The 16,053-nt window shown below is 35.0% G+C and overlaps 1 protein-coding gene across 27 annotated transcripts in view; it reads right to left on the minus strand.

Moving 5' to 3' along the window:
• RBFOX1 (RNA binding protein, fox-1 homolog (C. elegans) 1) overlaps positions 1-16,053 on the minus strand; it is a 1,244,625-nt gene that overhangs the window by 554,236 nt on the left and 674,336 nt on the right. Inside the window, exon 1 of one of the 27 annotated variants that reach the window (XM_014936493.1) lies at positions 7,277-7,303. The exons of the other annotated variants lie outside the window; for them this stretch is intronic. Within the exon in view, the coding sequence (XP_014791979.1) occupies positions 7,277-7,288 (12 nt within the window). The 5' untranslated portion in view covers positions 7,289-7,303. Of the gene's footprint in view, positions 1-7,276; positions 7,304-16,053 lie in introns of those variants that run through there. 27 annotated transcript variants of the gene reach the window in all.

Here is a 16,053-nt window from a genome sequence, read left to right on the forward strand (position 1 = left end):
GACATTTACACAACATTTTTCATTTTTCATTACCCCAAGGAAAAACAAGGAGGGAAATGAATAAAGGTTCTCTCGTTTGCCTGACCATCATTTAAAAAGACTGAGCTAGCTTTATAGAAGTTTTTTTTATGCAGTCATGTTTGATTCAATACAGTGTTATAATCAGCAAAGTACTAAATGCATGTTTGGACTTTGTAGTTTATATAGGGAATAATTAGAAAACATATTTTATGTTTTATTAACAGACACCAAAAAAATGAAAACACTCTTCGCCTCTCTTACCTCAATCTTGGTGTTTATTTCCAGCATCTAGATGGCTAAAATATTTTTTTGGTGTAAATATATATATTACTACACACGCACATTAACATCAGTTGACAGTGTAATATGAAAACTGCATATAATACATAACAAAATATCTACACAAGCTTATTTTCATATTAAGCACATTTTTTTTTAAAACTTATGATGCTCTCCCCCCATCTCCCCAGCTTGATGCTTTCTAAATTGAATTAGTCAGTGAAATTACAGATATACCATATCAAGTTGGTGCTCTATATGGGGAAAAATGGAGGATGAAAACATTGTTTTCTTTCTTCCATGCACTGAAGTATTTTTGCATGCTTTATCTGGAACTATGCATGTCTCATCAATTTAGCAAACAGAAAAAGTGAAAACACACACATAGAAAAACTTAGAGAAAATGTTAATCAAACTTTATTTTTGAAGGCTTTAAAAAATGTGTGTATATATCATTCAGACTTTGTTTGCTTCAATGCATAGGAATGAAATTACCATTAAAAAAAAATAATCTGCATACTGATCATAAATGCATTTATTTTCCCCAACCAGCTCCTATAACCATCACATTCCCTGCATTGAAACAGGTAGTTTTGCAGAAAACATTGAAGCTCACTAGTTCTGAGCTTTTGTTTTGTTTTTCTTTGCTTTTTTATAATGAAAGTATTTCAGAGTTGGGAATAGTTTACTCGGCGACATCCAGACTTCTGCTACCATATCCATCATAGCACAGGTAGCACGATGAAAGGAGAACCCTATCTATAACCCAGTCATACAAAAACTGAAAGCCAGTCATAAGAGTGTTTCACATAAAAACAAAATACGAGCAAGACTTAAGAGCTCAAAGCTCCTTGGAAATGTTCCTCACATTTCTTCCTCTGTGCTTGCAACAGCTGAATAGTACCTCGTGATCTTCAGGGTGAGAACATACGGATGATCTACACTAATCAAACAGTGAGATGATAAATACCTTTTCATACTAAGCAGCTGCATATTCCCATATAGGAAAAACAACATAATGAGGCAGCCATAATGCGCCCATGATTTAAGAGAAGTGTGGCTGTACCTGAGTACATGTGCACCTTAAGAGAGAAGTAAAATTACTGGAATGTACATATGGTTGTCCAATTGTCAAGGCCAAAGGAATATTCATCATCACACCACACTAGTATATGTGCAACTATGACAGAAACACAAAACAAGGTTCTGTAATGATCATGCCCAATATTGTAACTAATTTCTTAACTGTCTGTGTTACACAAAGGCAAACTGAGAGGAGATTTTTTTTCGTTATACTCCCAGAACATTCTGGTATCTGCATGAAGTTTCAAATGCCTTCAACTATCAACAGCTTCCCCACCACACAGAATTGCCATGGGGCTGTCTTATTTGGGATTAAGAATATAATGAAAAAGCATTAAGTAGACCAGATATCTTGCCATGGGACTTTATAAACTGTTAGAGGAAATTCTACCAACAGAAAACTGGTGCCAGAGTCATTGGGCACTTTGAGTAGAACTCAGGGTAGAGGCTCATCGTTAGCCCTTTTTTCTTGCTTCCACTTGAAGATTAAGTCAGCATTACATGTCTGGAACAACGTGCTTGGGAAAACATTGGAAAACCCCATAAAAAACCCCCACATTACATACTATAAAACACTGAAGGCATTTGACTTTTCCCTCATAAGCACACCTATTTATACTAAAATGAGATTTCATTTTACAGCATCTTAAAGCAAATAGAAGGTTTTTTTTGAATCATTGGTACATTTAATGTGTAAAATAAACCAGTACAGCGTTACAGTTGCCATAGAAATGATTTCCAGCATCAAGGTAAATCACAGCACCTTAAAGATAGCCAAAAAGGACCTAGTACACTGTCAAAAGATCTTGTTATTGATACTATCACAACCTCTAAGCTCCTTCATGCTCATCCAAGCAACCCCTACATTAAAACATTTGTTTCACATCTTTAAGAAATACTTGAAATCTATCAAAACTGCAAATAGGAAGGAACTAAACATACAAATAGCAACACTGCTCAATAGCAGGCACCAATGAAAGCCTAACCTGAAGTCCTTGCCAGGGACCAGAAAAGACAACACAACAAGATCATCTATTCCAAAAGAAATCAGGAGAAATATTAAACTTTCCGAACTGCTGGTCATTACTTAACAGTCCTCTTGTGTGAGTATTTAATTTTCTAACCAACCAATTGATTACTTGTGAAAGTTAAGGACAAGTATTTGTAATCAGGAGAACCACATAGCTCCCTGCTGCCAAAATGTATGTTAGCAAGAAGGGCACTATGGTAAACTCGATGCCAGTATAAATCAAGTCAATGCGTAAAAAGGAGGGACCAAGAGCCCTCCATTTTTGTCTCTGTGTGATGATTGCAGAAATTAATGTTTACGTTTAATACCATGTCAGTAACTCTCCAAGTCATAAAAGTGGGGGGTCATAAAAAATAGGGGACATTTTTTTTCACCACCTTTTGTATTTTATGCATTTCTTAATGTTTGCATTGTATTTTCAAATTTTTCATCACCACTATCTAGAAATAGTTTTGGGGTCTTTTTTTGCTAGCATTCTCCAACTATTAAGTATGGAAGATTTAACTTTAGACTGAGACAACAAGAAATTTCAAGAAGCAGATTATTAAAGAAATAATCTAGAATGCTGCACATTTATGAATTAGGGAGAATTTTTAAGGCAGCTGCACATTTCCATGAATGTACATATACGTCTAAGTAAAACAAAATCTTCAAAGAACAGCTATAGGGAATTTTAAAATTATACAACCAGACAGTATCAGTAACTTTTTCATGTTTTTCCTAAAGAGAATCTGGAACATCTAATTAAAGGTCAGCATTGATTTCTTCTCACATTTTTTGAGTTTGAAATAAGTGGATCTGCTTTTCAAAAACTTCTAATACCAAAATCAAACCAAAAAATGAAGAAATAAAAGAAAGATAAAAAGAGAATAATTAAATACTGTTTTGTCACAGAAGTTATGAATTACTTGCAGACCTAGTATATTACCTATTTTAGTAAGACTGATTTACTATTACGGGACTCTGATGAAGACAACTGATGTAATCTGTGCAATTAATCTATGTCAACTCAAAGAGATTCTTATCTCCTAAAAGAAATTGGTAAAGGTAAGAATTGATTTCCTGCCCCTCCCATCTCTCAAATGAACCCATGTTTGAAGAAGAACATTACTGGCTTGTTATTTACTGTAAAACAAAATCTCACCAATATATTTAGAAAATGTGTAAGGATGAAAAGCTAACACACATTGTCATTACAAACAGAAAACCATAAACTTAAATTTGTGAGCAATTCCAGAAGGTTTTAACATGGCTAAGCTAGAGAATATAAACATCTCACATCAACAACATCATAATATTGCCTTCTTCAAACAAACAAACAAAAAAATCACATGGATGGCTGAAAAATAGATTTGTAACTGCCTGAAAAATTAAGACAGTTTTAAATAACCAATTTTACGCCACTATATGATTGGCTGTTTGCAAAATAATTGAAATTGTTCTGTGACCTAATAAACAGTTCCACCTGTATTGAGGCTTTACTACAATAAACTTTACTTTGAAAAGTTACATGGGAACAAGGACAAGTCACACAGGAAAACCCACAAAGAAAAATGCAAGCAAATACTAGCCTGAAATTTTGGCTTTATAGATTTCTCTGAAGATAAAAGGTTCTCAAAATCTTTATACAAATGCATGGCTTCCTTTATTGACAAGTAGTATTTATATGCCTTAATCATACAGTATCAGCATCATTTTCTGGTAAATTTTTTTCTCTTAACCTTGTCTCTGAAAGGCCAAGACTAGGGAGAAAACTATTTCTGAGAGGCTTCCTTTCTAAGGAAAACTATTAACTACATGGCTAAATAGGCAAAGTTCTATTGCATAAGTTTCTTTACCAAATGAAGCTATGGTGCAAATTGCTGCTTTTTTAACAGATTTACATGATGGAAATTGGGATAAAAATATCTGTGGTGATAGTAGTCATTTTCTGTAGCTTTAGGACAACAGCCTGCATTTAGTATTGCAATGGAATATCTCTATAGAGCTCAGTACTTTGTGCTATTTGCTTGAATCACATTTTCTGCTAAATGTACTGTTCTTTGAAATACAATTACCTGTCAGCAGAAACTTACTTTCAAGAAACTGTTTTCAGTGTTTAATGGACTTCAAGAATCTGTGTCTACGCTTCAGCCTAGGTAGCCAGCCACACATGCTCATGAATTATACAGAGAATAATACATAATACGACAAAAGAATCTACGTTGTGTTGCCACAAGCTTTGCAAAAATCAGACAAACAGCTTAGCCAAGTTGTTACTAATATTGTTACTGACACTTATCATCACAGGCTCCCTCCTAATAGCAAGAACAACCACCCGTTCACAAGAAGAATCAGACAAGATTAGCTGAGTGACCATTTCAAAAGAAATTCAAGTATCAAGTGATATTGTGAGATGACCGTAACATCTGAAATTGATCACATCAGTGTAGCTTGTGTATAGGCAGTCAGAATCAGATTTAATGAAGAATAACAGAAAGACTTGTCTATGGAACCAAGCTTTGGAAACCAGCAGTAGACTCTAACAACTTTTCTTAAATAGAAAAGAATATGAATTCTTCCTCAGACAGCCAGGTTCTCCATTCAATTCAATAACCAGGTAATTTGTTCCCTTCAGGCAACATCCAGCCCTTGCATCGTACAATAATTTCAGCATTTTCAAAATGAATTAAATTGATTTAATTATAAAAAAAGAGGGTGGTCAGATATTTTAGGATCCTCTTTTCACAAATTAGGAATTCGCACGAAATATTAAGTTAGAAAGTAAGCCACAGTGAGTTACAATTATTTCTTTTTCTTAGAAGATAAAGTCCCTGATATAACACCGAGTGTCTGCCAGCTTGTTTATTTTTTCAATTTCCCTCTTTTGTGACAGCTAGATATTTAATACCACTGGATGACTCTTATTCGTTGTGAAAGATCTTTCAGGATTCTCAAGTATTCGCTATACTAACAGAAATGCAATTAAGAATAATTTAATTAAAAACTATAAATCATAACTCCATAGTGTAGACCTCCACTTCCGGCTGTATGGACTCAGTTCTGAGACACATTCAAAACAGCATAAAGCAAAATCCATACAACAAAACTTCTTATACACTAAAGCCATAATAAAAGTACATTGGCAGTTGATTCCAACTTCAGGTAACCCTAGGTAGGTTATTAAGACCACCGTTACAAAAGGATGACACATACTAAATTTGGTCTAACATTTTAAAGTAGGTTATTAAATAATTAGAAAATACCATAAACATAAACTTTATGTCTTCAAAGACCACCGTTACAAAAGGATGACACATACTAAATTTGGTCTAACATTTTAATGTATTCTTATCATGAAACACAAAGACAAAATTCAGCCTTGTGAGATAAAGGCAACAGGCAGAAACTGTGAATAAACAACAAGACTGTTATCAAAGTTGTGACATTACCTACTGAAAAAAATAAAGACGACAAGAATAAAAGCCCACATTAAAAAAAAAAAAAAAAGGAAAGAAAGAATAAAGCCCACAACCACGGCAAACTTAATTATAGAACTTGCAAATTCCACGCTTTGCACAAACTTTTACATTTCACAGGACAGAGCAACAGATCCATTTGTGTTAATCAGATATCCAGCCAGGCAATCATTATCACCAGTCTAGCTAGCTTTAAACATACACACTGACTACTATTAACACGGCATTAGCCAAACCAAGTAAATTCAGAACTTTCAATTTTTGTGACAACTTAGTCTTCAGTTGCATACAGATTTAAGTTGGCTATCATTAATGCATCCATCAGCTAGAATTTCCCTTTCCGTAGATTATAAACAGCTGTTTGTATATAATCTAACCACCATACTTGGAAATAGTGATAAAAACTGTAATTAAAGTAATGATAACTGAACTTAAATTTAGTACTACTACTTGCACTCCACACTTCCTAGTACTATTTAATGTAAGAGACTAAATACACTGTGAGACAATATACAGTATTATATCAGTAGTTCATCATCAATGGCAAAAGAATATATAGAATAATATAGGTTATGCAATTTCTGATTTCTTATTTACACAACTGCTCTACTATAATACCTACAAAAAAGAAGTCTTCCCTACAAACAGCAATGGCAGTTAAGCTCCCCAACTGCTATTAAGATTACCAATCAAAAAAAAAAATTAAAAAAAAAAAAAAAAAAAACAACATCAAGCAAAAAAAAAGGCGGCGGGGCCCCCGGGAAGGGGGGCCGCCCGCCGCCTAAATAAATAAAAAAAAAATCACATTCAGCTATTCAACATGCCTGCAAATAAATGGCTAAGTAGCCAGGTCCTGCAATGTGCCCTACAGGCCGCAGAAGTCCAATTTTAATCGACTGGCTAGAAAAGATAAGTTAATAGTTGTGGGTCTCTGGTGTATCTCCAGGAGTTTTACAGTAAAGAGTCTACAACTAATTTCAGCCTCTCTTATATTAATGTTAAACATTGTATTAGACTATCTCGTAATGACAATTTGCAAATACTTTTGTAAAAAATATTGTTACAGCAAGTTTGTTAAGAAAGCCCAAGTTATTTGGCAATCTCATACACATCAATATGTAAAAAGAAATAAATAAACCCCCCCAATGTTATAATGATAAAACTGCTCAGATAAATTTTCTATAAAGGAAAACAATCATATTACAGAGTAAAACAAATCTCAGTGAATAAAATGCTTTAGAAATGGTGGCGTTTGTGGTGTACTTTTTAGATTAGTAACATAGTCACTTGTGTTTTGAAAATATTAATAGAATTCCTTTTCTGAAGAGTTTCAATCATGACTGTTATAAAAATAAAATGAACTCAATTTTCAAAAGCAGCACCCCACAAAAATTCACCTACTTACCACCAAATCCATCAAGCTAGCTTTGTATTACATCCTTCATGTGCTCACTTCATGAACAGGCTACCACATCTTCTCTTTGCTCATTCTGAACAGAAATCGATAAATTAAAAGGAAATCCTTATCAGGATACATAATTCCTGTCCTAATCCTCTCCCTCTAATAAAAACAATCTAATACAAATAATGCCTAAATGACATCAAGAGTTTGGTGGAAAAAAGGAGGGGGGAGGTGAAAGAGTGAAAAGAAAGCACTGAGGTTTCTGTCACATTTGAATCACTTGAACACAAAGTGTTCTCATTTTAGGCTGAAGCACACAAAAATAGTGTTTAGGGAAGTTTCCCAATGCCGCTCTGAAAAGTAAACTGCATTTAATAATGTCTTTAATTAATTTGACCTCTTCATTTTGTGGTCTTGTGAGATGCAAAGAGAAAGGGTAGCTGCTGCGACATACATGTATTTTATGCAACCCATAAACATGAAACTACACTTCTAAATATTTTCATGTAGTACAGCGATTTGGCCACTGGAAGGTTTAAGTTGTTACTATATTCAAACAGCAGTGCAGAAAAGTAGAAAGTGAAAGAGTGGCTTAAGAGAAGTCACTTTTAAAAAGCTCAGGGATTTGTTATGCAAAAAGCTTAAAAAATACATTTAGTGGAGAGTTTGCCAAATTAAAAAACAACACACAGAGTCAGCAGAAAAAAATATTTCAGAGTTGTATCAGACCTAAAGCAAGACAAGAAAGGTAAACATACAGATGAGCTGTAGTGACAGTACAATAATAGAGAATCCTAACCATTGCTTCTGTCGAGGATGAGCAAGCCTTAAAATAATTTTGAAGTTATTATGAAATTAAGTTGTTGGGGGGGAGGAATAAAAAACCTCAACTAATCCATTTACAAAGGAGAAAGGTTTCACTAACTGAAGGCATATGGTTTTTTTTAGCCTACACTGCCATCTCCTGGTTCTGTAAGCTGTATCAGCATTGGATGTCAACACACCGGCTTAAAAAAGAACAAGCCTTAATAGTATGCACATTTGTATTAATAGAAGATACTGAAGAGATCTGTGGAATTTACATGGGAAAGCACTGAATACATATTCTAGAGTAAAGACAGAACACAAGAGCAGAACATTAATACCAACTGACTAAGTATATGGCTAAAAACTCCATGTAATCTATAAGCACGCTTGCCTTGGTAATTTTGGTGGTTCGTTTTTTTGGTTGTTTGGTTTTTTGTATGAGTGTTTTGTTTTTAAATAGTTTGAACTATTGAGTTAATAGTTTAAACTTCGAGTTAAACTATGTAATTTGAAAAACACTGCTGAATAATTGAGGATTATGGACCTTAAAAGGAAAATGCAAAAAGCAGTATTTCATTATTAGACTAAAGCCAGGAATAATTTTTCAAGTACCTATCTTGTAACATTTGAACTACATACACATAATAAATTGACTCTGTGCTTTTCTATATGAGAATAAAGGGCACTTTGTTTCTTAGAATTATTATTACAACATCTTTCTCCAGTTTCCAGAACTATGGTTTACTAAAAAAATCAACTTGAGTGAGTCTTTGACTATGCTCAAATAAAAGAGACATTTTTGCTAACCAAGGACTAGGCACTCTTTGGATCATCCGTCTGGCCCTAAAACTCAGATCTATATGATAAAACTTACATCATGTAGGTGGCCCAGAGAAAACTTACAATAAATGTGGGTAGGTTTTAAATACACAGGAAAATAAAATGCAAGATAAGAACAGTTTGAGACATTTACGAGAATAACTTATTTTAAAATGAGTATGAAGTTTCATAGCTTTTAAAATTAATTTTGAAGCCTGCAAGCATTTGATGTAAAAGAGCAACTGCAAGAAATACTCTGAAAGACAGTAAGTTCTTTAGCATACAGAATAACTTGGTCTAGGTTCTGTTCTCACTCAATTCTTAAAGTCTCCTGTGCTAGATCACAACCTATCAGATCACAGTACACTATAGTTTGGTTTAAATGCAGAAAGCAAATAAGCCAAGTTTCCAAATGGAGTTCAGCTTACCAAAATAAATATGGACATTCTTTGACAGACTTTGTACTTCTTAGCATTCTTAAAAAACGAGCAGAACTTCTAAAAACTATGACACTTTGAGGATTTGACTTCAGGAACACACATTAAAAAATGACACTTTTTCTTCGAGGATTTGACTTCAGGAACACACATTAAAAGTTTGGGAACCCAATAAATAGTTAAACCTACTAGTAACAACTAATATTCGCACCTAGTTCAGCTGAGACTGTAAGTGTCACAACTGAGCCAACACAGGCCTCTACACCTTCTTTACCTCAGATGCAACCGGACGCTTTTCACTTTACGCAGCACCATGCCGTCCCACTGCAATCACAGCTGTTCCCAAGGCAGTAAATAGGGAACCTTACCCAGTTGGTCTTAATTTGCTTAATGGCCATGGCAAGTACTGAGGGAACGTCAAGAATTACAGTTTTTTGTAGGTTCTCCCACATAATTTCAATCATACAGCTATATTCCATTTAAATTAATTTGAAAATGCCAGTGAGTGTAAATAAGGTTACCTGGTCTTATTTGAAGAATTAATTTCAATGTCCCTTGAAAGCATTTGCTTCTCACCGCAAACTAAAAATGACCAGAAACCCAGCACCTACTGTGCGTTCAGTTAATCTGCACAGCATAGGAGATTTGTGATGGGGTACAGCTCTTTGAGAGAAAACAGCATACAATTCAGATACAATCAACTTTCTGGGACAGAATTAGGGAGATACACGCACCTGGAAAACACAACCATGTGCTAATTTGGACTCAGATCAAAACTAGATACGGGGGACCTTACCACACTATGCATTCAATGAAAAGAGAAGACAGTAGTTCAGGCATCTCAGAGGAAGGGTAATACAGTGAAAACGCACAATCAGTAAGGTACACTAGCTGTAGCAAAAGAATAAAAATGGGTATTGTGCAGTATCTTCAAGGTAACCCTCAATGAGATCTCTGTAACTACGTGGAAACAGAAAAGCAGAAAACCAAGTTTGTACATTTAAATGTTTCCCTACAACGAGCTGCAGAAAAATTTTATTTCTAAAACATGTAATCTGTGCTTATATGAAATAGCATAATCCTTTATAATAAAATAAATAGGGAAATTAACATGTCAAAATTGTAGCCTAAAACATCAGGCAAGAACACATTAAATACCAAGACTGTAGTATGGCTGGTAGAAAACAAAGATGGTTTAACATACTGTGATAGAAAATTATCTTTAAACACATGGTTTAAAACTTACAGAGTGCTCTCAATGCCTTTAAAAGAAATCATCGTGTATAATTACATGTAATGCTTTGAGAAGACTTAGTTAATCATGACCATCAGTACATTTAGGTTGGAAGAATGACTAAATCAGGAAGTGAAATTGAAATAGAGGATAGAAGTTTCAAGTGTTTTTGTTCTTGTTGCTGTTGTTTGGTGGGGGTGTGTTTTAAATAAATAAATAAACAATGAAAAACAAAGTTCCTGCTGAATTTGGTGACTGGTAAATTAGAACTCAATACATGAAAAGTAAGACAAAGAAGTTTTTTGTCCTCATTTCCTGAGTTCCATGTTGATATTTGTGTTATAGGACCAAACAGAAAGTCCAAAGAATTCCATATCTGCACAGGACCCATGACATTCTCACATACCGCTCACATCAACTGCACCCAATCCCTACCCCCTACAATTGCAAACTGTAAGTCATTTTCACTAAGAGCATTCTCTGAGACAGTGCTTCCACATGACAGCGCTGAATCTTAAATTATCACCAGCACAGTTATACATGAACTGCAAAATTAAGCCCTGACCACACACAGTGGATTTCATAGACGCCACTTGGTTCACCAACATCTCTTTCCTCAAACATTTTCACTCGGAAGGATACCTTGAGTTCATGAAGCATATCATTCCTCCGGATAACAATTGCTTCTGGGAAGGAAGCTTTGTTTGCAATCAGACTCATTAAGCACAAGAAAAAGAACCTCGAGACTCAAGATTTGCAATCTCATTCTCTTGTGTTATTAATATGTCTCTAGTAATGATGAAGTTAATTATTTATCATAGTAAGAGGAGAAACACTATAGGGAGCATCTGAACCTATTTAAAGATCTTAAAAAAAAAAAAAAAAAATGATTCCATGATCAGTTCACCCAAAATGCGAGTTATATAATCTACAGTATTCTTAAAGGCAGATAATTGCATACACTTATTAAAAAAAGGAAGGCTTCCTACTTCACAAAACTGAAAACAATTAAAGACAGCTTTATGTAGTTGAAATTTGTTCCTTAAGCTGAAAGACACTTTTAAGGAGATTTTTATATAAATAAAGCTATAATGAATAGACGGAGTGTTACTTTTATGTACACTAGTGAATTTTAATACTCTCATGGATTTGCTGCAATGCTATATTCTAAATGTTTTACTCTTAGCTTTTGTACTTCTTTTTACTTAGACTGTAATAAAGATTGAAAATTGTTACATTTTAATAAACAGTGTGCCACAGTTCTTTAAAGCATTTTATAGAATGTAACAAACATAGAAGGGTAAAATTCTTCTATTTTGCTACTTTTCAAAACTATTCAAATATCGTCATGAGAAATTTCCTCACAATGTTGGTTAAAAATAAACAGATTACACATCATGCATCTTCAAAGCAGCAAAAAGGAATCAAACCTGAAAACAAACCCCACCCTTTTAAGTTATCTAAATACGTGTTTTACTGCTACGGGAAGGAATGGTGAAGACACTGACTTGCCAAGGTCAAAAGAGCAGTGGCAAAGCCAGGAAACACATTATTGACTAATCTTTACCTACCACACCTGTCATCTGAAAGTTAAAAGTTTGATTTGGCCTATTACTACGAACCAAAGAAATACTGGAATCTGTTTAGCAGCAATAAAATAATAAATGGGTATGAGGAAAATGGGACAAAGAAAACGCAGGCCAGCAATCTTCGATTCCAAAGGCAAAATTCTGTTATCTGTTCAGGAAAAGACCATAGTGAAACAAAATTGTATGAAACGAACACACCAAGCAAATTTGCTGAAAACATATTCCCTACGGGATTTCAGACAACTCACACCTGTAAAAAATAACCTGCTCTGTTCCTTGATATTCAAGTTTTGAAAGTGAAATCTGATCTCCAGTAATGGAGATCAGATTATTTTTTTTTTTAATGGCATTGCTTTTAATTCAAAACAAGAAGTTTGCCACTTGCATACTATGCATATTAGGAAAAAAAAACCAAAAGAAAAACAAAAAAAACCCAGAACACACACACACTCCCCCGCCCCATAAATTAACTTTCTTTCCTGCACTACTCTGCTGACAGGGAGAGGAAAAAGAAACAAAAAAAAAATATTCTACTTTCATACTTTGAACATCAGCATTCTCCTATCAATACTTTTACTGCAAAATAACCCCCAATTTTTTTAAAAAAGTTGTTACACAGCAAGTATACCAGAGTAAGACATCCCTCTCCACTACTTTTAATATTGCCCTGGGTGTCCTATTTCAGTACTCAAGCAGCGGAGATAAATGGCAGAATCCCTGGATTTTTCTGACCTTGATTACCAAGAAGAATTTTTCAGCTGAACTGTGCAAAACTGCTATGATTACGTAAATCAAATCTGGAAAGCCCATGGTTTATATATAAACCATAAAATCTCTGTATCACCCATCAAACTGAAAGACAGTAAAACGTACCTCTTTAAGAAAAATGGAAAAAACCCCATCATTAACCCTTACTTTACTCCTTACATAAGGATCATCAACAACCTTTCAAAGACAACAGAAACATGCATACACATTCAAATTGCCAAATATGGATATATATTTAAACATAAGTGCTCTTATAATATCAGGCTTCATTAAAGAAAAAGACATTCTGCATCACTATTGAAGAAGTCAGTTCTGAAATAATCAAATGTGGAACTTTTGATCAAACTGCCCAGTACCAGACGTCCAGGCAGCTGTAAAAAGCAATCTATTGCTACAGAGAAAAGATTTACCTGGCAAGAGATCCAATACAACATAAAAAGACAAACTGGAATCAATGAGAAATGAATTAGATTACTGCATAGAAGCATATTCTTGCATGTGTTCAAGCTACTCGGAAAGTAATAGAACCAGCAGGTATTAAAAAAGGCCTTCCAAATGTCTGCTTACCCTTTCATGATCCAATCATAGCCATCCTGTTAATCAGGTTGGATTACATCCCAGATATTAATTTGGCAAACAAAACAATGGTCTGATTCAGTCTGTCCCCTTCAAATATGCTGAAAACAATCTGTCACTGATAATCTTGCCATGGGTGTACTGGAAAGCCATCTGATCGATTCACGTGTAGACGATAGTAGAAGTCTACGTTCAAGTACAAATGACATAAGGCTTTGCCTATTCACTAATAGCCTGTGAACTCATCCTCTGCTTCCCAAGAAAGTGCTGAAACATTGGCAGTGAAGTGAGATAGTTCAAAGAGTATGGACTCCTTTCAACTATAAATAAATACTATACGTAAGAACAAAAGATTGCTGGCTTAGAAGTAGGTGAAAACACAGCTTTCTCACTGGCCATAGGAATCCTATCCTGCTGTTGCAATTTATTTTTGTTAACAACTTCAGCAACCAGAGCCTTCCTAATGGATTTTCCCTAAAACAGTGTTGCTAACACACCAATATTTTGGTTATGCTAAACAGTGATTGCACAGCATGACGGCCTTCTCTTCTGCTCATGCTGACACCCTCCCACACCCCCCAAGTTGAGTGGGCTAGGGGCAGGAAGAGCTGGGCAGAGGACATAGCTGCTCCAAGCAGGCCAGAGGAACATTCCATACAAAGCACCATCATGCTCAGCAGTAAAACTAGGGTAGTGGAAGAAGGCAGGGGGTGGTGTCGATATGGGGGGTTGTGTCTTCTGAGGTGGCTATTTCTCAGAGACTTGCTGGGTATCTGTCTGCTTGTGAGAGGTGGTGAGTGACTGCCTCTGCACCACTTGTGGCTGTGGTTTGGGGGTTTTTAGTTGGGTCGGTTTGGTTTTTTTCCTCAACGCTTAAACTGTCTTCCTCTGTACCCATGAGTTTCCTTGCTTTTGCTTCTATTCTGTCTCCAATCCCATCGGGCAAGTGGGAGTGAGCAAGTGGCTGTGGGGATACTTAGCTGCTGGCCTGGATCAACCCACCACAACACAGCAAGTCCTTTGGTTTTATATTCTTTCCCTTTCTCCTTTGCTGTGGTCATGCTGTTAAGCATAAACAATAATGTTTTTTGGATCACTGTTTTCAGACAGCCACAATTCCTGAAAGCAATTCCCACAGTAAGCCAAATCCCGTGTTCCCAAAAAGATTTCAATTTTCAATATTAAAATTTAAACTTTCCACAGAGACAGTTTTTTGATACAAATGAGTGTTATTTATCTCATGATTTAGAACAGGAAAGCACTTGCCTGCTTTGAGTTCTTCACACAAAATTTCAAATGCCATTTTCAAGTTTTGTACACATTAGTTTCCGTGAAGAGTACACCAGACTATGCAACCTTAGCACCACAGAGGAGCAGCTTGAAATCAGCCTGTCAGGTACACTGATGAAATAAACAGAAAGCAACTGCAACCTCCTATATAGCAACATATTTGTGTGTTTCTTTTAACATGAGCTCTACTATAAGGTCTGAGAAGAAATTAAAAAACAACTTGCTTTCTCATTTTTTTTCCTGGAGAAATACATAACCTCACCAATAAGACTATTTAAGGTGTTTTCTGTCTTCATGAATTATCATATTTCAAACACCTGTGAAGTCAATAGCAGCTTTTTTTCTTACTGCAAGAAAAATCTAAGTCTGGGAATGGGATATTAATATGTCTGAGGAGAGACCAACATGTTTTCAGCCAGAAATAAAAAGATTTTAATGCTTCTACACATAAACGTCCTTCTGAAGTGCATGTGCTTGCAAGAACTGAGTTTTTTGTATGGAAAATAAAAATTTTCAAGTCCAATGTACTTCAGACAATACATCCCAGATTTACTATCTAGAGTAAAGAAAAAAAATACTTACTTTATAGCTCCTCAGTGCCTGTATTTTGTCTTTTAGGAAGATTTGTCATTTTCTAAAACTTTGAATTAACCACAGAAGTTGAATATACTTACAAATTGCAACTTGTATATTTGTTTATTTTACCTTTTGGAGAACTGAAGAAGACAAGTTTGTAAGTGTTTTATTAATGCTGTTCTGGTAAGTTTAACAAGCTCATATGAAATCTGTGTTTCACTTAATATATGAAATGCTGTGCTGCATTTTTAAAGAAAGAAAATCAGAATGCATTGCCTAAAACTTGGGAATGGAAAATTAATGGAAAATATCTCTGTACCTCAGTTTAATGAAATAACATCTGGAAGATTACTTGTCTTACAAAAAGCATACCAACAAGGCTAATGCATAACATAAGTAAGAAAATTATGTGTTTTTTAAATGTTACCATCTGGGAGCTTTCTGCAAGAATAAATACTCTTATCGGCTGAATAAATTTTCTGATTCTCTGTGAGTACAGAACACTCTAAGTGGCTTCCCACAGTGCCCTCATTATATGAAGTTCTCTCAGGAGTTACTCTGCTGTGTATTTCTGCTCCATATCCCAGCAAACACTGACCTACTCCACTTATTGTCATCATGGCTAGCTTTCACCTAGCTTAATGAACTAATTACACTTCTTTCCAAAAACACAAAGCGCATTTC

Source organism: Calidris pugnax, unplaced genomic scaffold, assembly GCF_001431845.1.
Source record: "Calidris pugnax isolate Ruff unplaced genomic scaffold, ASM143184v1 scaffold17, whole genome shotgun sequence".
In the NCBI taxonomy this organism is placed as follows: domain Eukaryota; kingdom Metazoa; phylum Chordata; class Aves; order Charadriiformes; family Scolopacidae; genus Calidris; species Calidris pugnax.